Source organism: Melanerpes formicivorus, unplaced genomic scaffold, assembly GCF_026170545.1.
Source record: "Melanerpes formicivorus ecotype bairdi unplaced genomic scaffold, bMelFor1.0.p_v2 SCAF_3, whole genome shotgun sequence".
NCBI lineage: Eukaryota > Metazoa > Chordata > Aves > Piciformes > Picidae > Melanerpes > Melanerpes formicivorus.
Window position 1 is genome coordinate 25,638,150 of NW_027142355.1, and position 23,132 is coordinate 25,661,281.

The 23,132-nt window shown below is 44.6% G+C and overlaps 1 protein-coding gene across 1 annotated transcript in view; it reads left to right on the forward strand.

The window, feature by feature from the left end:
- Positions 1–23,132, forward strand: part of EXOC4 (exocyst complex component 4) — a 517,764-nt gene that overhangs the window by 71,217 nt on the left and 423,415 nt on the right. The window contains exons 6-7 of the mRNA XM_068169085.1: positions 5,201–5,444; positions 17,075–17,252. Coding sequence (XP_068025186.1) covers positions 5,201–5,444; positions 17,075–17,252 — 422 coding nt within the window. The remainder of the gene's footprint in view (positions 1–5,200; positions 5,445–17,074; positions 17,253–23,132) is intronic.

Here is a 23,132-nt window from a genome sequence, read left to right on the forward strand (position 1 = left end):
TTTGTCCTATGAGAAGAGGCTGAGAGACCTGGGACTGCTGAGCCTAGAGAGGAGAAGGCTCAAGGCAGATCTTAACTGTGTGTACCTGAAGGAAGGGTACAGGGCACTCTTCAGTGATGCCTGGCAAGAGGGTAAAAATGCACATATAGGAGGTACCCTCTAAATGTCAGGAAACACTTTGTTACACGTGAGGGTAGCAGAGCACTGTCACAGATTGACCATGGGGGCTGTGAAGTCTCCATCCATAGAGATACTAAAATGCTATCTAGATGTGGTTCTGGGCAGCCCTTCTTAAGCAGGGAGTTTGGACCTGATGACCTCTAGAGGTCCCTTCCAGCCACAACTGTGTTGTGTGATTCTGTGATGTAGTGTCATCTTTGAATGGAATGAAGCCATGCAAACCACTTGGAATCATTAAGTGGCACCGAAATTTAGATTTTCAAAGAGGTTAGTTTAGCTGCAAACATTTCCAGTTATATGTCAAGATCGGAGAATCATTAAGATCATGAAATCCAGTCTTCTACCTAACACCTTCATGACTGCTAGACCATGTCCTGAAGAGCCCCATCTACTTCTTTTTTTGAGCACTCCAGGGATGGTGACTTCTCCACCTCCCTGGGCAGCTTGTTCCAATGCCTCACAATGCTCAAGAAATGCCCTGACTGGACTTCACACAATCCTTGGTTTACTTGGAGCCATGTACAAGAGTTGGTAGCTGCGATGGGGCAACAAATTGCTATGCTGAAGCTGCTTTTGTTTCCCCATAAACTTGCAAATTGAAGTTTACAGGTTTCAATATAGTGGAGAAAGGCAGCTGGAATAATTTAGATGTAAAAATACGTGTTCACAGACGCCACATTTCACTTGTTACGCTCTCACAGAGGTGGAAAAATTTACTTCTTGGTATTACTGAAGAAATTATGGAGATCTTTGGCATTTTCTACCTGTCTTATTTTTAATATAGTGAAGCTGGTTTTAATTAAAATAGGATTTATTTTTCCCCCCCCCTATCCTTTTGATGAATCACAAAGGAGAAGAGGTTAATCAAATCAACGGAATAGCAGACCCACAATTTAGAATCATTTGTAACAATAACAGCTGCAAACATCCATAGGATCATTTGTTTTTTCCTGGCTTCTTCACAAAGCAAATGCTTACAGTGTGACTGATGAGCTCAGCTCTTTAAAGAGAAACATTTCAGGTAGAAAAGGTGAGTGGTGAAATGTAGGAGCAGATTCTGACAATCTTGTGGTGGTGGTGTTTTGATACAAATGCATAACGAAGTCATTTGGATTGTTGGTTTAAGAGTAAATGCAGATAGTTTCAATTCTGAGAGCTGATATATAGGGGGGTCATCTTTCACCCATGGAGCACTGCCTGCAGAATAGCAGGTGGGATTGCAGTTTGAAAGGTGAATGTCTTTACAGGCCTCTGTCTGCTTTGATGCTCTTTTTGACTAGGTAGAAGACAGGATGGGCTGATTCCTAGGCCATTTGTGGTCAAATAACTCCTTGATGACATTAAATGGCAGAATAGGATGTTTGAAGTGGGGAAGACACAGGAAAAGAACATCATCATCAGATGCCTGGGATTGGAGTCTTGTCAGATCTTAGACATAAATGGGCCCCCAAAGCTACCCAGGATACCTGTTTAATAGGCAGAATGTGCAGGAAGCATGGTCCCTACTGTTTTATCAAAAGACCAGATCTAACAAAACTTCCATACCCGTGTGTTGCAACTAGGTATTGAACCATTCACTTTGCTGTTGTTTGTAAGAGATGTAAATCAATGTCCTGATGATTTGAGGGTGTTCAAAATTGGTTTGCTCTTTTGAAAATGGAAGAGTGTTCATCTTCATGTCCCTGGCAGAGTTCTTAGCAAGATTGCTGCCTTTAGTTCTCCTAAATGCTGTCCTCACATTTGGATACAGCAGCATTTCCTCCCTCTTGGCTTTTCATTGTCTGATATTAAGAATAATTTACAGCCTGCTTACAAAGGGGCTGCAGTGGAATGAGAGGGACCTCTCCTCTAAAAGGTTGTTTAGGCTGCAAAAATCTTTGCATTGAACCCAGAGGAATGAAACACTTAGGTTTTCACTTAATGTTTTTAAAATCCCTTTCTTCCTGAAGCATTTCCAGTGCTGTCTTTTCCACAGCTTGTGTTGCAAAGAGCTCATTTTCTGTGTTTGTGCCTGGCATACTGATGGGTTTGGAGCATAACAAGTAGCATTAACAAAGTAGGTAGAACATCTGCATGGCACACAGAGTGCTGTGCAGCCTCGTGGGTTGAAAGGTCTGTGATAGATGAGAGGAGTTGTTAACTTCTAATTGGTGTTATTGCTTATGTGCGTTTGGAGCATCTCCTGTATTAGTCCTGGTTGTGGTTGTTTTTTGTTGGTTGTGTTGGTTTGTTTGTTTTGGTTTTTTGGGTTTTTTTCTTATAATTCTGGATGTTTCTAAGGGTGTCCTGGTTTGAGCCAGAACAGAATTAATTATGCTCAGTGATTTGACTTCTCAGGAACTGCATTTGTTCTAGGGCAGGTTTCCACACACAGTGGCTGCTTCCAGCAGTGAGAACACTAATGGGGAGAGTTACTGCCAAGGGCTGGGCTGCAAAAGGCTCTTGCTTAGCCTTGCTCCCATGCAGACCAACAGCAATGGTACCTCTTGTGTCACATGTTGGGGTGCAGTAAAGTCAGAGATAGCACCTGCTCAGAAGAGGGACAGGACAGGTGACCCTAAACTGACTGACAAGGGATTCCATCCCATGGATGTCATCTTCAGGATAAAGCTGAGGGATCACCAGTGTCAAGCCTCTTCTGCAATGGCAAGCATTAAAGGAGGATGCTATCCACTCTGCCTTTGATCCCTATCCGTGTGTTCCTGAATTGAGCCCCTGAATCTGGTTCCCATCTGCTGCTGAGTCCAGTCTGGGACTTCCCAGTACCTGTTGCTACCGTCTGCGTTGGCAGTGACATCATTGCCAGTAGAGTGTGGGCTTGATACTGATTTCTATCCATTTCATTTATTGTTGTTATTTTCACTAAAAGTTATTTAGCTCTTTTCTTCAACCCATCAGTCTCTCTCCCTTTTTCCCTTTCTTTTCCCATTGGGAAGGCAGAGGGGCTCATAGAGAGCCTCTGTTAACATGTGTAGTGGCCAGTCCAGCCCTAACCCTTGGCCAAGTGTTTTGTTGAAGCTAACTCCATGACTTGCCCATATTCCATCTTTAAGTAGACTTTACCTGAAAAGAAAATTTGAGAGGGAGGAAAAAATGTGCATTTGATCCCCCTGATGTTTGTTACCTAAAACCTGATGTCATTCTCTATTGTGACATGGTGACCTCCTGGGATCCATGGTCACCAGTAACCAGGCAATGCTGCTGCTGCTCCAGTGTGAAATGCAAGAGAATGTGTGCGTTTGGGTTGAAGGAGAGGTGCTCAGCCTGGGATTACACTGAGGGAAAGTCTCTGCTGTGGAGGTTGGTGTAAACTGACATGGAAATGAGTGGTACCTGTTTATCTTGATGCTGTTGATGAAGTGGCACCATATGGGTTCTTTAGGATATTGTTTTCTTGATCTTGTGCTAACTTAGTGGTGCTGATGCTCTTCTGTTCAGAGTGTCAGAGCTTTAGAAAGCTACAGGGCTGCCTGCTCGTTGTGACATGCCATTTGTCATTTCTGCCATGTCATTTAAATCTTTCTGGTGGATCTTTTGTGACATGTATTTCAGGTTCTTGGCTAAGTTTTGATTTCAGTAAAAAAAAAATCTGTTGAGAAGTTGAAAGCACAGGAGTCATCTGTCATCCAACAGCCCTTATCAGAGTTCAGAACCAGTAAAATGAAATAGATTCCAGTGCCAGGCTATGGTATGGTGGATGGCACAGCTTCAGCTGTATCCGTTGGAGCCGTGTGTCCCTGTGCTGCTGCTCCGGCTGTTTAAAAGCTGTGTGATTGTAGTCCTTCCAAGATGTTTGAGTTAAGTTTGCCTTAAAGACACTTATTTCACATAAGTGTTTGGATATATTTATTAAATGTTTCACCCAGTCTTTAACAGATACATGCTTTTGTTGTTGCTGGCTGTTATCTGCAAATTAAGAAATGTTGCTTAATGAACATACTTAAACCAACCTCTTGCTTTTTCACTTCCCTGTTGCTTAGCAACAGACTTTCTCCCTGTGCAATCCCTCTTACTATCCACAATAAATCTCTAATTCTTCACACTTTTCCTTTCTAGAAGCCTTGCTAAAAGATTTGAGTAACTTCATCAACCCCTTGACAGACATAATAAAGCAGAAAAGGATAACATCAAGCAATATTCACTTTGGCAGTGCAAACTTTGCTGAATTCATCAGAAGTCTGTTAAAGTTGAGACTCTTTGTAATAAAAATTGCTGTTCTAAAGAATAAAGCAACTAAGAACAGCTGGGTTAGAAATTTAGGGCTTTTAGCTCCCTGAAATGCATTCAAGGGATTCATAGTGATATAATACCACCTCATTTATAAATCTTAATAGTGCCTTATATGGTTGACTGAGGGATCTGGTCAGGCTGCATTGACAGGCAGAGGCAAATGGTATGAAATTCAGCAAGGCCAAGTGTTAGGTTTCCTGTCAGTTGCAACATCCCCATGACTCATCTAGGCTTGGGGCAGAGTGGCTGGAAAGTTGCTCAGTAGAGAAAGACCAGGGATTGTTGGTTGACTGCCAGCTTAAGATGAGCCAGCATGTGTCCAGGTGGCCAAGTAGTCCACCAGCATTCTGGTTTAGGTCAGCAATAGTGTGGCAAGCAGGTCCAGGGCAGGGATAATCTCCCTGTACATGGCACTAGTGAGGCTACACCTTGAATCCTGGGTTCAGTTTTGGCCCCCCTCATTCTCATAAAGACATTGAGGTGCTGGAGATTATCTAGAGAAGGGCACTGAAGGGTCTAGAGAGTGGGTCTTGTGAGGAGCAGCTGAGGCAAATAGGGTTGTTTAACCTGGAGAAACTGAGGCTGGTGGTGAGATCTCCATGCTCTCTACAACTCCCTGAAAAGAGGTTGCAGTCAGAATCTTCTAAATGTATGTTTCCTTCCTTTTGCCTTAGTTGCTCAAAGTGGTGAGAGTTCTGTGAAGCCAAAAGTTTGTGCTGCTTCTACATGGTGCTAAGTGTTGGGTTTAGTATTTTTAATCTTGGGTTATGCTTTTTAAAATCTGTTGCAGTGCGAGAAACAAGCCTTCTGGAAATCAAGGAAGATACAGAGGTGGATCCAGAGGAGAACAGCAATGTCTTCATGGGCATACTCATTAAAGGGCTGGCCAAGCTGAGAAAAATCCCTGAAACTGTGAAAGCCATCCAGGATCGCCTAGAACAGGAGCTCAAGCAGATTGTTAAGAGGTCCACAACCCAGGTGGCAGACAATGGTTACCAGAGAGGAGAGAATCTATCCCAGGAAAATCAACCTAGGTAAGGATATTTCAACTGCTGAACCTTGATTGCTGCACAAAGAAGTCTGGAGAATGAGAATCAGAGAATAGTTTGGGCTGGAAGGGGACATTCAAGATCCTCTAGATCCAATCCCCACCTGCCATAGGCAGGAACACTTTGCACTGTACCAGCTTGCTTAAGGTATGTCTAGCCTGGCCTTGGACACCTTCAGGGCAGGAGCATTTAAGACATCCCTGAGCAACCTGTTCCAGTGTGTCACTACCTTCACTGTAAAGAATTTCTTCCTAATCTCCAGTCTAGATCTGCTCTCTTCCAGCTTCAATCCATTCCCTTTTGTCCTATCATTAGAAGCCCACATAAAAAGACCCTCCCCAGCTTTCTTGTTAGGTCCCTTCAGGTACTGGAAGGCCACTATAAGGTTTCCTGGAGCCTTCTCCAGGCTGAACTCCCTCAGCCTGATTTTGCAGTAGAGGTGCTCCAGCCCTCTGATATCTTTGTGGCCACTCCAACAGTTCTGTGTCCTTCTTGTGCTGAGGGCAGCAGAACTGGACACAGTACTTGAGGTGGGTTCTCACAAGAGTACAGCAGAATGGGATAATCACCTCACTTGACCAGTGCTTGAGCCCTGCTGAATGTGTTAATTGAAATTTGAAGGAACAGTGGTTCTGCAGTAGCAGAGATATAAATGTTAAAATGGTCAGAATCTTTGTCTTGTGGAAAGCTCTTGGGGATACCAGAAATGGACCTGGTGCCTGGGGACATGATTTAGTGTTGACTCTTCAGCACTGTATGATCTTTGAGGTCTGTTCCAACAAGATTGATTCTGTGTTCAGAAAGGGCAGGCTTTGTGGCTCCTCAACTATGGATGTGGGAAAGGGAGACACTTTCTTTTGTGCTTTGCCCTAGAAGAGGATCTCTTGGTTAAAGAGATGTTTGAAATTGAAGACACCATTGGAACCAGCATTATAGAACTGGGAAGAGGTGCATTAAGTCCTTGATTTCCCTCTGTTTTTAACTTAACCTTTCTTTTTGAGCAGCTTTACAACAGGTTGAATTGTAATGCTGTTTTAGATTGCTGGTATGCATGGTGTAAAGAGCACTTGGTACCAAAACAAATACTTTCTCCTTGTGCTGCATTGATTCATTGCTTTACTCTGGTCTTGATACCAAAGGAATTTTTAAGTTCCTATGTAATATGACTTGAAAGGGGAAAATTCCAGCTCAGTTACTGATTTCAAGTGTAGCAGAGTCCAATTAAGCTGCTGCAGGTGCAGAGCTTTGAAATCATGTATGGAACTAATTATGTCAGTAAATAAATGGCCAAGTTTCTAATGGGTTTGCAGCCTCATTTATGTTAGTAACAAGGTGTGGAAGCAACCCAGAACTAAATTTCTGCTGTTCTTCAGGGTTCACTGGAACTGTTCTTTGCAAGATGGATCTCCATAAGATCTATCTTCTGTGGTTTTCAGGGCTCAGTTTTGGGGCCAGTCATCTTTAATGTCTTTATCAGTGGTCTGCAGGAGGGCATGAAGTGCACCCTTCTCAGTAAGTTTGCAGATAACACTAAATTGAGTAGGACTGTGGATCTGTTTGAGAATAGGAAGGCTGGATCTGGACAGGCTGGATCAGTGGGCTGAGGTTTAACAAGGCCAAGTGCCATGCATATGCATACTCGTTTTATGAACCAGTCTTGAGTGATTGACTACTGGCTATTCATTGAAATTGGTAAGTTGGGTCAGTTCATATCTTAGAACCATCAAATCATGAAGATTGCAAAAAAGACCTCCATAATCATTGAGTCTAACCATTAATCCAATGCTGCAAAATTCATCACTCTCACCACCACATTTGCACATCTTTTGAATCCTTCCATGGATGGGGACTCCACCACTTCCCTGGGCAGCCAGTTCCAGGGATTGACAACACTTTCAGGGAAGAATGCAACCTGAGGTTGTTTCTTCTCATTGTGTTGCTTGCTACTTGGGAGAAGAGACTGACCCCCACCTGGCTCCAGTCTCCATTTAGGGAGTTGTAGAGAGTGAGAAGTTCTCTCCTGAGCCTCCCTTTCTCCTGGCTGAACAACCTCAGTTCCCCCAGATGTTTCTCACAAGACTTGTTCTCTAGACACTTCACCAGCTTTGTTGCTCTTCTTTGGACACACTCCAGAATCTCAATGTCCTTGGATTGAGGGACCCAAAACTGAACCCAGTACTCAAAGTGTGGCCTTGCCAGTGCCAAGTACAGCAGTACAATCCCTGCCCCAATTCTGCTAGCCATGCTGTTTCTGATCCAGGCCAGAGTGCTGTTGGCCTTCTTGGCCACCTGGGCACACTCTGTTTCATATTCAGCCAGCTGTTGACTAACTCCCCCAAGTCTTTCTCTATGGGCAGCTTACCAGCCACTGTTTCCCAAGCTTGAAGTGTTTCATGGGTGTTTGTGACCCAAAGACAGGACTAAGCACTTTGCCTTGTTGAACCTCATCCCATTGGCCTTGGGCCATCGATTCTATGACAATAACCTGCCCAGAGGGTTATGTCTGCCCAGGGCAGTGGTGGAGCCGTTAGTCCATGGAGGTGTTTAAGCATTGTGTGGACCTGGCACTTACGGATGTAGTTTAGTGTCAGTCCTTCAGTACTGTGCAGAGGGCTGGACTGGATGATCTTGGTCTCTTCCAATTGGATATTTTCTATGATTCATGTTTATAAATGTGATCCTGGGCAACTTGATTTAGGTGACCCTGCTGCTAAAGCAGGGTGGTTGGACTAGATGGTCTCCAGAGGTCCCTTCTAATCCCTTGGTCAGGGCAAAGCATCCTAGAAGAGACCATGTGTGTTAGCCTGGTGTAGCCTTTGTTAGCCTGCTCCTTGTGAATCTCTTCTGAATTATGCAAGATTGACTTTAGAGTAATAGTAATCTGGACGTGTCTATTGACAGGCAGATTTATGGGACAAAATTTTGTTAGGGTTACATGAAGATCTGGTGCAGGAGGAGATGCTGTATTGACAATTTTGTCTGCTAAATCCGATCAATTGGATTCAGTGCACATTTCCCTACGTGGTTTTGATACACTTCTGGCTTTTTACCTCCTCTTGAGGCTTTAAAATAAATATAGAAATTATGGCATCACTCTGAACAGGCAAAGAACATTATTGCTGCTGAAATGCATGAGCTGGCATCAGTGACCTCATTCAGGTGTCAGCAGTCACTCCACATCGCCTCATTCTCCATTATTGCCTGGACAATTGGAGCTGCTTCTGGGTGTGTGTCACTGTGTCTCAACGTATTGCCCAGATTTCTTGGCGAAGGGATTAGGAGATTTCTTTGACAAATTGCCTGAGCCAGTCTCCTGTCATTCTCTGTGTGTTCTCCTCAGATCATTCAGTGCTGCAACCTCATATGCATAAAATCTAGGCCATATTGTTATATGCTGTTCTGTCTTGTTGGCTGACTGACACAGACTCTGTTCATGGCTCTTCTGGGTCACCTTGTTCCAAAAATGACCTGACAGATTCAGGCTTGTAGAGGAAAGAAAACTAAGATTGGAAGTGCTGGGTGACTTAGTAACAGGGAGATAGAGTCATAGAATTGCTTTGTTTGGAAGAAAGCTTTAAGATTGAGTCCAACCATTAGCCTAATGGCACTTTGGGCCATTAAAAACCATGTCTCAAAGTGCCATCTCCATACATTTCTTGAACATCTCCAGGAATGGTGACTCCACCACCTTCCTGGGCAGCCTGTTTCAATGCCTAACCACTCTTTCCATTAAGAAGTCTTTCCTAATCTCCAACCTAAACTTTCCCTGGCACAATTTCAGGCCATTTCTTCTCGCTCTGTCATCTCATAGTAGGGAGAAGAAACCTACCCTACCTCACTACAACCTCCTTTTACCTAGTCATACAAAATCATTAAGGCTGGAAAAATCCTCTAAGATCATCAAAGGTCGACCACTGACCCAACACCACCATACCCACCAAACCATGTCCTGAGTGTGGAAGTACTGTGTTAGTTGAGAATGGCAAATGGTAAGTAGTGCCACCAGAGAACACAGGTAGGGGAGACTTCGTGTCTATCAGTCTGTGTAATGAGAACAGAGAGTTTAAAACCAAAATGGGAATTTAAACCCAAATAAATCTGTTCAGTAGATTATTTTAGTAATACTCCACAAACAAGTAGGTAATAGTTGGACTCGACCTTGAAGGTCTTTTCCAGCCTAAACAATTCCATGTTTTTATTGTGAGGTCAGGGTCACCTGAGGACAACAAAAATTAATTTGTCTAACTGGTCAGCTAGTTTGGTCCTGCAGAGTTGGACTTTGGGATGACAAGGAGGTAACAAATTTCATTTGTAATAGAATATTGATAGATGTTGGGCTTGCAACAATAAATTTTCTCAGTGGGCTATAATTATTTTGCCCCCTTGTGACCAAGAAGGCCAATGGCATCCTGAGGATTTTTAGAAGGGGGGAGTGGTTAGTAGGTTGAGAGAGGTTCTCCTGCCCTTCTTCTCTGCCCTGGTGAGGCCACATCTGGAATACTGTGTCCACTTCTGGGCCCCTCAATTCCAGAGGGACAAAACTGCTTAAAAGAGTCTAGTGCAGAGCCACAAAGATGATTCAAGGAGTGGAACATCTCCCTTATGAGGAAAAGCTGAGGGGTCTGGGTCTCTTTTAGCTTGGAGAAGAGAAGATTGAAGTGTGACCTCATTAATGTTAATAAATATGTGAAGGATGTCTGTCAGGAGGACAGAACCAGGATCTTCCCAGTAATGCCCAATGAAAGGACAAGGGGCACAGGTGCAATCTGGAGCATAGGTTTCACATGAGCATATAAAAAAACCTATTTCACTGTGAGGTTGGCAAAACACTGGAACAGGCCGCCCAGAGAAGTTGTGGAATCTCTTTCTCTGGAGATGTTGAAAACCTGCCTGGATGATCCTGCTCTGGGCAGGGGCATTGAACTAGATGATCTTTCAGGGTCCCTTCCAACCCCTAACATTCTGTGGTTCTGTGCTGGAGATGTTGGGGAAAAGATTGGACTTGATGACCTCTAAGGTCTTTTGCAACCTTAATGATTCTATAGTTCTACATTAAAAGTGCAATGCGGTTAATATTGACAGTAGCTGTTTTCTGGTGCTGTCTTTACCACCATGTCCTTTGTACTTCTGTTTATTCCCTTCTGGCACCTTAAGTTTGTAAAGACCTGGATAAAAGCAGTGCTTTCTCTCTTTGTACCAAGAATGCTTTTGTTATTCTTAAATATTGGGAGAATTGCTATACACACCAGTTGCTTTTGTTTTGCTTAAGTATGTGTCATGTCTGACAGTCACTTGAGGGCAACCTATTCTAGGGCTCTGTCACCTTCCCAGTGAAGGAAGGTTCTCTTCACATTGTGGGGGAATTTCCTCTGTTCCTGTTTGTCTGTTGCCCCTCATCCTATCACAGGACACCCCTGAAAAGAGACTGGCACCTTCTGCTTGACACCTACCCTTCTGATATTGAAATATTAACAAGTTCTCCTCTGTGTTGTCTTCTCCAAGGTAAACAGCCCCAGGTCTTTCAGTCTTTACTCATCAGACAGGTGGCCCAGTCCCTCCATCGTCATAGTATCATAGTATCAGTCAGGGTTGGAAGGGACCACAAGGATCATCTAGTTCCAACCCCCCTGCCATGGGCAGGGACACCCCACACTAGATCAGGCTGGACAGAGCCTCATCCAGCCTGGGCTTAAACACCTCCAGGGACGGGGCCTCGACCACCTCCCCGGACAACCCATTTCAGGGCTTCACCACTCTCATGGGGAAGAACCTCCTCCTCACATCTAGCCTGAATCTCCCTACCTCCAGCTTCATTCCATTCCCCCTAGTCCTATCACTACCTGAGATCCTGAGCAGTCCCTCCCCAGGCCTCCTGTAGGCCCCCTTCAGATACTGGAAGGCCACAATTAGGTCACCTCAGAGCCTTCTCTTCTGCAGACTGAACAGCCCCAACTCCTTCAGTCTGTCCTCATAGGAGAGGTGCTCCAGCCCTCTGATCATCCTTGTGGCCCTTCTCTGGACATAGCCTGTGTTGGATACTCTCTAATATATCCTTGTCCTTCTTGAACTGAACACAGTGCTCCAGCCATCATCTCATTAGTGCAGAGTAGAGGGGAAGAGCTTCAATCTTGATTTTCTGTAGGCTCAGGCAGGTGTTTTTAGCCACAGCGTGGTGCTAGAGCAAAGTTACTCTCTGATGGTGACAGCAGCAAATGGGCAACAGCTTCTTAATTACTTCTGTTAACTATTCAGCTGCTGGCTTCCAGAGCTAGCTAAAGTAGCTGTATGCAGATACTCAGCACTCTGAAATGAAGTGGCAGAGGCGCCTCATTAGTGAGTGTTAACCACCACACTTAAGTCTTCTGTGTTGGTTAAGGATTGTGGGCACATCTCAGATTCTACTGCTGATCTTCTGTCCTGTTTTGGGGATAACAACTTCTGATGGGTAGACACAGCAAGCATGTGGTAACTCCTAAGCTGCTGCCGTGAAATGTGACGGAGCCTGTCTGTCAGAGCTACAAGAGCCTAACATATGGATTTGGGAAGTGTTATCGTCACATTTTGTTGGGTTACATGTGTACTGGAGTTGCTCATTAGATGGCAGTGAACTTGATCAGAATTTTTCTTTTCTGAAGTGATAAAAGTGTGATGAGCCACTGAGTTGTCACTAAATATTTAGGGCTATGCAAAGGCACGTGCATTACACTAACTGGGCAGTGAGGAGGCCGTAGGAGCAGGTAATGTGTAGTGTTTGTAGATGATTCTAGAGTTGTCACACCTTTCATGTAGTGGTAAAGTCTTGATGACTGATGCTGTTGATGAAGATTCATTGGTGTCTGATCTTTCTTGGTGTGTAAAACCTGCCATGTCACAGATTAGTGTTTTAAGTCACTTAAAGAATCCCCAACATAGGTACTAGCAGTACTGGTTTAGCAGTTGTGATGGGATTGTGAGCTCAAGGTGATTGATTCAACTTGATGATGTCAAAGGTTTCTTCCAACCACAACAGTTCTGTGATTCTATGACTGTAATAATAATGGTAACTTAGAGCAAATTAGCACAGTTGGGTGGCAAAGTTCATTCTGTTACCTTATGGGAGAAACATGCAGAGGAAACTTGACTTGGGGTTAGGCTGGAATGATTTTACACAGTTGGGAGTGAAAGGGATAAGGGAGACCCTCCTGTTGAGTCATAAGGCTCAGAATGAGACCCTTTTGTTCTCTGTACTGCTTCACAGACAGGAGTTGAGGTGTGGCTGGATCCCATCATAGTGCCAGGCTTGGTCATTGGTTTATGATGAAGAGAATGTGGGTGCAAGGATTTTAGTGGTAGTGATGTAACATGTTATTGGGGCTGCCATATAACTTTGAAGTGGCAGCAGTTTAAAATTCATGGACACTGTTACAGTGAATCATAAAATCAGTCTATATGATTATATGGCAATGCTTAATCAATAATCAGTTAAAATCAGTACAGGAGTCGGTGAAATTCTCCAAGCAAACCACACACAGAGATACCAGCAGATATCAAGGCTCACCTGTGATCCAGCCTTCTGATGGCTTTGGTGGAACACCCCTGCACTGTGCTATGTACTGAACAGAGCCACTCATGATAGTATTTTCTTTATAATGTGTAAGAGCTGTTGTAAATAATCATCTTGCATACACATTGCTTGGGAGTAGGTGGTTGTGTGTTGCAAGTCATGGTTTTGTTATTGTCTGTTCAAGACAACATAAGGGTTAGCCTGTAGGGATACCATAGCAGATGATTCCTTGATTGACAGCAAAGTCAAGACAGGTCAGTGTTTGTGAGGAAGTGAGCATTGTCACAATCCTTGGCCCATGTCCTAATTTTTGGTGTAACCATTGTTCTGTTTGGGATCTGATGTCTTCTGGTTTTGTTTCCATCATTTTTGTTAACTCATCTACTGTCTGTTCCAGTTTGTGATTGATTCATTGTCTTTGGCTTGAGCCTTCACCCATCCCATTTTAAATGGTGTTTCCTGGCTGTATTGAGTAATCATAGAATCACTGAACGCTTTGGTTTGGAAGGGCCCTTTAAAGGTCATATTGTCCAACTCTCCTGAAGATAGCTGCTAATCTTCAGTTATTCTAGCTATGGGTGGAGATTTACTTCTCAATTTATGGCTTCCTGTTAAAGCCATTGGGTGGAACCAACATGGCATAGGGATTGATTTAGATGGCTTATAGAATTGTTTTGGTTGAAAAAGACCTCTAAGATCATCAAGTCCAACTGTTCTTTAACTCTACCTTGTCTGGTGCTAAGCCATGTCCCTCAGCACCACTTCTCTGTGTCTTTTAAACATCTCCAGGAATGGGGATTCAACCACCTTCCTGGGGAGCCTGTTCCAATATTTGTGCATTTCCTTCTGAGAGAGCAGCTTCTTTTAGGACTGTTTCTAGCAAATTTCACTTCAGTCTAGACAGGTTCTCCCTGGTGCATTCGTTCAGCTTAACTGCTTCAAGGAGACTGAGGAGGGATCTCATTAATATTTACCAGTATCTAAAGGACAAGTTTCAGGAGAATGGAGCCATACTCTTCTCAGTGGTGGTGCCTAGTGACAGGACAAGGGGCAATGGACACAAACCAGAACACAGGAGGCTCCATCTGAACATAAGGAAAAAATTCTTCACTTCGAAGGTGGCAGAGCCCTGGAACAGGCTGCCCAGAGAGGTTGTGGAGTCTCCTCTGGAGATACTCAAAACCCATGTGGATTTATTCCTGTGTGATTTACTCTGGGTGACCCTGTTCTAGCAGAGGTCTTTGAGTAGATGATCTTCAGAGATGGCAGCCAGCTCCTGCCATTCCATGTTTCTGTAAAGATAGAATTCCTTTTTCTCATTCACAGTCTCTGCTCTGTCTCTTTAAATGTATTTGAACTGAATACCAAAGGTCTCTCTGATCTGTCAGAGCCACTTTGAGATAAATTGCACCATGCTCTGCAAACCCCATTCTGCTGTAATAAGATCCAGTGATTGATATGTCTTTAATTCTTGTATTGAGGTTTTGATTGCTGCTTCATGTTCTGGGTTTCATTTCCGTGGTTTTCCTTTTCATAAAAATGAATTCAGTGAGAGAAATCCAGCTATGTGTTTCCTCCAGTAGCCTGAGGAATCTGCTGTACTACTTTCCTAGACTGGGGCATTTGCAGTTGTTTTATTTTACTGTGAGTGTGTGGTGGAATCACTGCACCATCTACAAACCACCAGGTTGTCATGGAGAAGTGCTTGACATGGTTGTGATTTATCAGCAATTCCAGATTTATTAATGGTGAGAAGTAGGTAAAAAAGTGTAATTTTAGCTTTGCTTGATCATTTACCAATTTAAAATCATGACTTTTAAACTGACTTTGGAGTATTTTCCCACTCTGGCCCACCTCAGATGTTGAAACATTCTGGCAGTTTCTGCCTGTTGTGCAGATCCAGAACTTGCTAGCTTTCAGAGTTAGATATTGCCCTCCATGTCGGCTATGACATGTAGATATGGCACATAGGGACATGGTTTAATGGCCATGGTGATGTTAGATCAAAGGTTGGACTCAAGGTTAGGAACTGGCTGGAGGGCCGAGCCCAGAGAGTGGTGGTGAATGGTGCCACGTCCAGCTGGCAGCCAGTCACCAGTGGTGTCCCCCAGGGATCAGTGCTGGGCCCTATCCTCTTTAACATCATCATGGATGATCTGGATGAGGGGGTCGAGTCAGTCATCAGCAAGTTTGCAGATGACACCAAGTTAGGAGCAGATGTTAGTCAGAGGGTAGAAAGGCTCTGCAGAGGGACCTCGACAGACTGGACAGATGGGCAGAATCCAATGGGATGGCATTTAACAAGTCCAAGTGCCGGGTGCTGCACTTTGGCTATGGCAATCCCATGCAGAGCTACAGGCTGGGGTCAGAGTGGCTGGAGAGCTGCCAAATGGAGAGGGACCTGGGGGTGCTGATTGACAGCCGACTGAATATGAGCCAGCAGTGTGCCCAGGTGGCCAATGGCATCCTGGCCTGCATTAGGAATAGTGTGGCCAGCAGGAGCAGGGCAGTCATTGTGCCCCTGTACTCTGCATTGGTTAGGCTGCACCTTGAGTACTGCGTCCAGTTCTGGGCCCCTCAGTTTAAGAAGGATATCGAAACACTTGAACGTGTCCAGAGAAGGGCAACAAGGCTGGGGAGAGGCCTTGAGCACAGCCCTATGAGGAGAGGCTGAGGGAGCTGGGGTTGTTTAGCCTGGAGAAGAGGAGGCTCAGGGGTGACCTCATTGCCCTCTACAACTACCTGAAGGGTGGTTGTAGCCAGGAAGGGGTTGGTCTCTTCTCCCAGGCAACCAGCACCAGAACAAGGGGACACGGTCTCAAGCTGCGCCAGGGGAGGTTTAGACTTGAGATGAGGAGGAAGTTCTTCACTGAGCGAGTCATTCGTCATTGGAACAGGCTGCCCAGGGAGGTGGTGGAGTCGCCATCCCTGGAGGCGTTCAAGAGGAGATTGGATGTGGCACTTGGTGCCATGGTCTAGTCATGAGGTCTGTGTTGATAGGTTGGACTCTTCCAACCTTAGTTATACTGTGATAGGGTGATAATGATCTTAGAGGTCTTTTCCAACCAAAATAAGTCTCTGACTCTATACAGATGTACTGGGCTGTCATGAGACAATTTACTCCCTTGCGATAGGAAAAGTAGTACTGGGCTCTGGAGAAAGGTGGCCCAGCACAGCAAGGAGATGCTTTAGAGCCCTGATTCATTGGCTTCTACAAGCCGTGGTTGCCTTGCCCAAGTTTGGCATGTGAAACTGCCATGGGTGTCAGGAGGACCATGCCACCAGGCAGGTACCTAAAAATGTTACTTCTTGACTTGGTCCTTGATGTTACTCAGCTGAAATCACAATTTCTGCTTTGTCTAAAACTTGTCGTGCTGCTGCTTCTCCCACCGTGCCAAAGGAAATTCCTCTAGTTGGAATATCGTCTGTATATTGGTACAGTTTCTCATCTTGGGGGAGTGAGACAGTTTGTAGAAGGTACATCAAGAGCAGCATGAGCAACAGTGGGAGAACATTTATATCTCTGTGAGAGTCTGTTGAAGGTGGATTTTACACTGTCCCAAGTGAAAGCAAATTTATCTTTCTCTTTTTCAGTGTGAGGGGACCATAACGGAGGTTTCCTGTGCACCCATCCATGGCTGCACAACTTTTTGTTAAGTAGCATTTCAGTTTGCAGTGTGTGGCACAGCAGCTGCCAGTGAGGCCGTGCCAGCATTCAGGGGCTGATAATCAGCTGGGAAATACCATTTTCCATCTGAATTTTGTTGGTTTACTCTCAAGTGCTAGTGAGAGCTGGCACCTGAAAGGGGGCACTTGAAAGATGAAGCAGACTTTTTAGCAGGGTCTGTTGTGACAGGATAAGGGGGCATAGTTTTAAACTGTAAGATAGGAGAAATCACTGCAGGTGGTTGGCCTAGATTACCTTTACAGGGCCCTTCCAACCTGAAGTATTCTATGGTTCTGTGAAGTCACAGTCTGCTGACTCCTGGCTTGTTCCTCTGATGTGCTGCAGTGTCTGTGTGCCTATGGTGTCTTCTGGAAACTGAGTGGATGTTGTCTTGGTGGTTTACAGGTTGCTGCTGGAACTACTAGAGCTTCTCTTCGACAAGTTCAATGCCGTGGCTGCTGCGCACGCTGTTGTCCTTGGACACCTTCAGCAAACAGTGGCCTCTCCTTGCAGCCAATATGATGGTGACATCAAGCTCTATGACATGGTTGATGTGTGGGTGAAGATCCAAGATGTCCTGCAGGTAAGAATGCTTCAGGTGGGCATATTATCATCTTGAAGATGTTTTCATAACCATGCCTATTGTACTCAAGAGACAAGCTGTGCTGTGCTGGAATCTCTCTTCATTTTGGTAAGTGGTCACATTTCTAACAGATGTTAAAATCCATAGAGCTTAAATATCAGCAAAAAATGTTCTTTGGATTAATCTGTACCGTGTATGGAAAGGTTGATTCCTTGTGCCTACCAAGTGATTTATCAGGAGCTTTCAAACAGTGACATTTCTGTTCAGTGTTACTGTGTCATGCCTGTCTTATAAAGTGTCACAGCTCTAATCGCTTGTCTTCTCCTGTCATTAAGGCTTGGTTACAGTCAGCTCAGACGCTTGCTGCCAGCATGTTTTCAGGGATTCTTATTTGATTTTTATTCTTAACTGTGGAGTATTAAAGCTGCACCTTGCTTAGGCTTTATTCTGGTACCATGCCTATCACCTTGCAATCTGAGTCTCACAAGTAGCAGAGCGATCATCTGTCACATGTCTGCTCCCTCATTCTTGCCGTGAGCTTACACATGCTCGTTAGAGTTTTTGCCTTTTTAGTACAAAGATGCAGGTCTTACCCAATACTTGATTGAGGAAGTCGAAGAAATGAGCCTGGCTTTATTTACATGAGGTGGCAGGATTCATGCTGGTCACTCTACATGTTTGTGGAAAAGGCTCTCTGCCTTCGCTGAGCAGTTTTTCACTGTAGGACAAAGGTTTGCTTAGCTGTTGCTCTGGAGACTTTGACAGACAGAAGATGCACACAGCTTACACAAATGCAGCCAGCTGTCTGCTTGGTTTGGCTTAAGAAGCTTCTTGAACATGGTGAATATAAAGTATAGGGTTTTGATCATCTCTGTTGTCTCCTCACACCCTTACTTGTCTTTCTAGAAGAGTTGGCATTTTTATTAAAAAAGGAAGTCTTGGTCACTTTTCTTCATGATGTGAATTTTCACCTGCCTTCAGTATTGTTCTTATAAAAGTTTGATTGGGAATATCAACAAGCTGAAGCTGCCTGACCATGTTGAAGGGAAGAATTAAGGACATGAGGAGCAGCCTTAGCCTGGAGTACCTCCAACCCTCTTAGTGTCATCATGAGGTCTAGAAAAGCTTTAAGAGCTTTGAGTTCTGCATCCTTTGCTCCAGGAGGACAAAGCCTTGAGCGTAAGGATCCTCCAACATTTTACTTCCAGTGAAACAGAATGACAATGCTGGTAATTTCTCCTTATCAGAGGCTGTGTGATAGTTTTAGTCCTCATGAGTGGTGACACTGCAAGTGAGTTGTACTGGCTTTTCCAAAACAACATTGATGATAAAACTTTTGTGAAGAATCAAAGAGTCAGAGGATGGTTTGAGTTGTAAGAGACCTTTAAAGGTCATCCAGTTCATCCCCCCTGCACTCAGCAGGGACCTGTTCAACTAAAGCAGATTGCTCAAAGCCCCAAACAACCTGACCTCTAATGTTACTGGGAATGGGGCATCTACCACCTCTCTGGGAAACCTGGGCCAGTGTTTCACTACTGTTGGTGTAGAATATTTCTTCCTTCCACGTAGTCTTAAGTCTCTCTCTTTTAGTTTCAGACCCTCAGCCCTTGCCCTGTTGTGGCAGGTCTGCTGCAAAGACTGTCTCCATGCTATAAGCTCCCTTTAAGTACTGGAGGGCTCATGTAGGTGTGCACACATAGACGGTGAAAGTGCTTTTGTGTTGGAGAAAACATTTGCCCAAGCTTTCTGTGGGATGTGTGCCAAGGAAAATATAACAGCCCACTTGTAGGAGTTCCATTGCTATTGGCCTGACAGCACAGGTGTCAGAGGGAGTCAGAAAAGCTTCCAAAGGAGCTTTTACAATGCATAAAAGCAGCACTTTAAGATCCATAATCTCTTGCTGGTTTAGAGTAAGAGATGAGCATTGACTGACTTAGAAAGAAGATCTCCTTTTTCTTTGTTCGAAATCTTGTGGGGTTTCTGTACATCAGTTTCATTGGAGTGGATTAGGTTTTTTTTTACCTGTTGGTGTGAGAAAACCTTTGGTCCCAGATCAAATTATTTCTATCTTATTTTTCTGAATAAGGATAATTTTTGGAGAGGAGATCTTTCATTTGTGACAGCAGGGGCAGAAAACTCGGTTATAAAAGTATTTATTGAAATGTTCCTGCTGCTGGGGGAGGATCAAAATTTGGAGGAAGTAGGTTCATGGTGGGGTGCATGAAGGAAACGATGCAATTCCTTCAGATCATGATGAATGAAGTTTATTCATAGTGCTTGAACAACATCATGTGGCTCTGCAGTTCACGTGGATAAGCTTTTCACATGTACATTGTGCATCTCTGCATGTGAAATACATTACAGCAAGGTTATCTCTTTATACCTCTGAACAGAAGTAACAATATGTACTTGTGGTGGGCTGGAAATTGTCCTTTGTGGGAAACAAGAGTTGTTTTCAGCAGCTTGTTTTTGTAGCTGGAGGCTTGAATGCTCTCTAATAACTACACCACGTGCTGTGGTGTGGTTTTAGAGGTGGGACAGTATTGTCCAGTATTTAGATACTGAAGATGGAGATAAATACCTTTGACCTCTGAGATGGGAAGAATACTGAGAGGATCAAGAGGAAGAGAGATCAACCTTTTAGAGTTGTGTACTAGAGTGCTAGAAAACAAAGTAACTTGTCAAAATATTAAAGCAGCCCTGTTTATGAAAACACAGTTTGAAACTATTTACTTGTGCTGGGGCCAGCTTAGCCTGTGGTTGCCTTACCAACAGCAGAGATCTGAAAGTTGTTTAAATTTTTACTTGGCATTTTGTGCATGGAGCTAATTTAGCTCCTCATTGCAGGAGTGGGTGGAATATCCTTCTGAAGAGCATAATTATTGTAGGACCAAGTAGTCAGCTGGAGAGAGCTCTGAGCTGTGTTTCAGTAGCAGTTAGGAACATACTGACATGAAATTGCTTCAGGACAATGCAGGAATTCTGAGGCTTTGGGGCACAAATCAGTGTATGTTCTGTGGTATTCCATCTCGGTGTGAAAGGCACATACTAGGGAAGAAGGCAGAAGATTTGGAGTCGAGGATAGTCTTTGTGGTGTTTGAGGTTCTTTAGTCTAGGGCAAATCTTCTTAGCCCAGAAAGGTTCCCCCCCCCCCCCCCCCCATATTCAATAAAATGGAAGGATTTGGAAGTGGCGTCTGGAGATCATCCAGTCCAATTCTCCTGTTAAAGCAGGGTCTCCCAGAGCAGTTGCCCAGGATTGCAATGTCCAGGTGGGTTTGGAATCTCCCCACAGAAGGAGACTCCACAACCTTTCTGGCAGCCTACTCCAGGGCTCCACTACCCTCACACTTCCCTGTTCAGAGGGGGAACCTCTTGTGTTTCAGATTGTCTGCATTCCCTCTTGTCCTATCACTGGGCACCACTGAAAAGTGTTTGGCCCCATCCTTTTGTCCCCACACGGTTTAGCTCTTGCTGAGCACTTAGAAGATCCCCTCTGCCTGCTCCTCTCCAGGCTAAACAGCCCCAGGGCTCTCAGCCTTCCCTCCTCTCAGAGATGCTCCAGGCCTCTCAGCATCTTTGTAGCCTCCTTTGGACTCTCTCCAGTAGCTCCCTGTCTCTCTTGACTTGAGAGCTCTGCATTAGAGTTTGGGATTGACAGCTGGCAGACATGCTGTAGCAGTCACTCATGGATGGTGTGATGGCTCTTCATTGCTGTTATCTGCAGCACAGAACTTTTAACGGTTCATTTACCTTTGTTTAGCACTGTTTTGATACCATGATGAGAGGGGTGTCTCCTCCTGCTGAATAATACCAGACTTCATTCAACTTCTTCAGAGATGTCACCTTCCTAGTGACACAATGATCACCCTGCCAGCTATTTTGTCTCAGAAATATGGAAGACGTTTCCCCATGTGCTCAGTATCCTGTTACCAGATTTGGCTGGTGCTATTTGCCTTCAAGGAAGAGATCTTCTCTTTTTCCAGGGCTGATATTTATAGTTGATGGATCTCAGGGTGTATTTGAGTGGTCTATGTCTACTTCCTTGCTCCTACAGAGTAGAGGGAAAATTCACATCTATGCTCTGGGACATGTATCGTGTCTTTAGCAAGTTGTCTGATGGTCTGTCTACTGAGAAGACACTGACAAGTACTGCTTTCCTTTTATTTTTGGATCTTCTGTACAATGCTTTTGGGTGTTTTCTAAAACTGGTGGGATTTAGCAGCCTAAACATTGCTGGAACATCTGATGTAAACTGCACCAAGGGAAATTGAAGCCTCCGCTCTGCCTAGTCTGGAGAAGAGGAGGCTGAGGGGAGACTTCATTGCCCTCTGAAATTCCTTGAAAGCAGGCTGGAGTGAGGTGGGGGTTGGTCTCTTCTCCCTAGCATCAGGTGACAGAACAAGAGGAAATGGCCTGAAATTGTGCTGGGAAGGTTTAGGTTGGACATTAGGAAAAATTTCTATATTGAAAGAGTGGTCAGGCTTTGGAACAGTCTGGCCAGGGAGGTGATGGAGTCACCATCCCTGGAGGTGTTCAGGAAAGGTGTGGACATGGCACTTTGGGACAATGTTAAGTGGCCATGGTGGTGTTAGGTTGATGGTTGGACTCAATGATCTTAGAGGTATTTTCCAGCTGAAACAGCTCTGATTCTGTAAGCCCTACTGTTCTGCTGTTGCAGAGCTTGTAGCTACCAGAAACTGGTGCCCCATCCTGGGAGACATTCAAGGTCAGGCTTGATGGAACTCTGAGCAACCTGCTCTGGTTGGAGATGTCAGTGCTTACTGCAGGAAGGTTGGATTCAATGGCCTTTAAACATCCCTTCCAACCAAATGCATTCTGTGATCTTGAAAGCCTCTCTCTTTGCATGTGGTGCTTCTCCATAGGCTGTGTGACTTTATCCATCCTCATAAAGAGGAATGGCAGGATTTGAGCAGGGAGACGGAGTAGTTCTGCAGTACACAGCTAGGTCTGATGGCCAGCAATGTGAGTGATCTTCCTGAAAAGCTGCACTGAAGGTGCATTTGCTAAGTCATACTTCTGTGGGATTATTGCTAGAGCACTTGGAGGTGTATTTCACAGCTCTGCTGCTGTAAACAGAGCCACTCTGTGATTTTGCAAGTGAATTCATGGCAAAAAGGATAGGTGCTCTTAAGCACACAGGTGAGCAGGGGAAAGTGTTGTTTAGAAATCATAGTACTCCATTTGTTCTCCATCCTCATGGAAGAGGTGTGGAGGATTCAACTCCATGCCTGTCTCTGCAGCTCTAAGCCAGTAGTGGTGTGATTCCATAATTTCCTTTCCTGTGCCAAGGATGCTTTCCTTGTTCCAGCAGTGTTGCTCATTTTCCCAGTAGTGATCTAATTTGAAGTTGATTTGGCCAAGTGTTTACTGCTGGCTGCATTTTCTGCTTGCTCAGGTCCTTGAACTGTGTCAGTGCTGGCACAGGAGTGAGCAAGAGGGAACACACCACCAAGAAGGGAGGCAAAGGGTTTATCCTGCAGTTTTCTTCAGCCTAAAATGCCAGGTGGAGCAGCACCTCAAGTGCCTGCTGGTGCAAAACCCAAGCAGTAGTGAATGGAGTGAAATCCAATGGTGGCCAGACAGTAGTGGTGTTCTCCAGGATTCAGTATTGGGACCTGTTCCCTTCAATATCTTTATCCATGATCTAAAGAGGGGAATTGAAAGCACCTTCAGTAAGTTGGCAGATGGTGTTAAGTGGAAAAGGAGTATTGATCTGCTTGAGAGTAGGAAGGCTCTGTAATGGGTCCTGAATGAGGTCAGTTCCATGGGGTTTAGCAAGGCCAAGTGCCTGGTCCTGAACTTGGGTTGCACCAACCATCCAACTCTAAAGAGCAGAGTGGCTGGAAAGTTGTCCTGC